The 1969-nt window shown below is 54.4% G+C and overlaps 1 protein-coding gene across 1 annotated transcript in view; it reads right to left on the reverse strand.

Moving 5' to 3' along the window:
* Window positions 1-507: 507 nt before the first annotated feature.
* LOC111734698 (FERM domain-containing protein 4A-like) overlaps window positions 508-1969 on the reverse strand; it is a 4201-nt gene continuing 2739 nt past the window's right edge. Inside the window, exon 2 of the mRNA XM_023526742.1 lies at window positions 508-1198. Within this exon, the coding sequence (XP_023382510.1) occupies window positions 1022-1198 (177 nt within the window). The 3' untranslated portion in view covers window positions 508-1021. The remainder of the gene's footprint in view (window positions 1199-1969) is intronic.

A 1969-nucleotide genomic window follows, 5' to 3' on the forward strand; every position in this document is an offset into this window, starting at 1 on the left:
AAGGAGCAGCCAGTGACAAGATGGGGTGCGGGGGACTGTGAAGGACAATGGGGCATGGGTTGGGGGACAGTCTCTTAATTAGGGTCTCCTCATAGAAGCCGAGTGCCCTGTCTGCCCAGCACAGGGCAGGGAGGTCACCCACACAGATCCCAGGGGACCAGTCCCCCCCTCCCGCAGGCTCCAGGGCGCCTGTGTTCCTGTGAATTTGCCTTCGCGTGGAGCCACCTGTTACAGGACATCGGCTTCCCCCAGTCACTTTTTGAAAAGCCGAGCCGTGTACGGCACGCCCTTCTCCGCGGGCTGTGACCGCTGCCCCCTTAAGCCCGCCGTTCAAGGGCATTTTAACAGGTCACTGGACTCCGAATCTGGGAAGACGTTTCCTGGACCTGACCCTGTACTTCTCTTGCTCTGAGGCTGGATAACTTATTAAACCAGTCGGAGACCCAAGGCCCCTGGTCCCCCACCCCCCGCCCCACCAATAGGCCAAAGGGCAGAAGTGAGCGATGCTTCGGCAGCTCTACCAGACGGACGGACGAGGGAGGCCGGGGGCCCAGGGTCCTGCTCACGCCCTGGCATCGACTTCAGCCGCAAAGGGAAGTCGGGACCACCGAGGGTGGACCCAGCGTCTCTTCCCAGCCGGTGGCTTTCCCGCCCCTGCTGGCGTGGCCCAAATTTTCTTTCCCCTTTGGTGGCTTTCTTCCTTCCATGGATTGGACATGACCCTTGGCTCTGCGTGACACGGAGCTGGGAGGCCACTAAAAGGATATGCGACAGGTGCTAGTAGAATGCTCTCCCAAGATTAACTTAGCAGCCTGCAACAGGCCTCTCGTGTCAGAGAAACAACTCACACTAAAATCAAAGTGCTTACGAATGCCAGCAGACCAGTCCTACCGAGGTGGGCCACATACTGGCCAACCGGGTCGCTTAACAGGAGGCGAAAGGGAAGATGTTCGGGAGGAAATGCGGAAGGGCCTTTGGCACTGGGCAGAAGGAAGAAACTGGCCGAGGAAACGGGGAAGTCCTACCGCGTGGGAAGGGAACGTGAGAGAGCTCGCCCCCAGGAGGCTGGACGCACCTCTCCCTTGGGCAGGATTTTCTGCTCGTCCAGTTTGAAGGCTGCCCCGATTCTCCTGCGAACAATGGGTGGTTCCTCTCCCGGATCCAGGGGGTATTCGACGGGCAGTTTGCCTGTCAGCTCCTGCAAATGTGGACAGCATGAGGGGAGAATGAAGTCAGAGGGGGCCACGTGCTGGGTTTGTGAGGACACACAGATACTTCCATGCATAGACCTGACCCAGGACCCTCAAGCAAAATGTACACGTGAGACTTGGAGCGACTTCCTTTCTCTAAAGATGGATGCAAGCCGTCCTTTCTTTACAGAACAGATGCCCTTCGAAAAGTTCTTCTGAAAGGAAATTTGTCAGATAAATAATCTCGTCCTTAGTTTTAATCGTAAAACCTGCATTTCATTCGTTTGTTAGTTGCCCAAGTGTTTCCTGCATGCCCACTGTGTGCCAGGCGGGGCTACATGGCCAGCAGGGGCAGGGCCAATGCGAGAGAGGTCTCTGGGCTTCCAGCCACCTGTGCATCAAATACTCCCTTACGAATATCTCAGATGAAAATGTCTTTCCAATGAGCTTTCGTAGGAAGAGCGATATCTACGTGGCAAATCCCAGAAAAAGGCAAATGACAAATTAGAACCTGAATGCGATGATAATCATTCCACTCAGGCTGGACGTTCAGCAAACAGGCTGAGCTTAAAAGACATTAAATCTATACAAATAAGAGTCTCAGTAGCGACTGAAACCATAACCTGTGTTCCTGACAAGGCTGTTAGGTCTGTCATGTATTTGGGGCTCTGGAAATCTAATTGCTGTGAGGATAACGACAGTGAACTTAGCTGACGGACTGACACAGTGACCATGATCCAGCAAACCCTGAGGTCCATGGGACGAGTTCGGGTTAGAAC

Source organism: Pteropus vampyrus, unplaced genomic scaffold, assembly GCF_000151845.1.
Source record: "Pteropus vampyrus isolate Shadow unplaced genomic scaffold, Pvam_2.0 Scaffold4064, whole genome shotgun sequence".
Taxonomy (NCBI): Eukaryota; Metazoa; Chordata; class Mammalia; order Chiroptera; family Pteropodidae; genus Pteropus; species Pteropus vampyrus.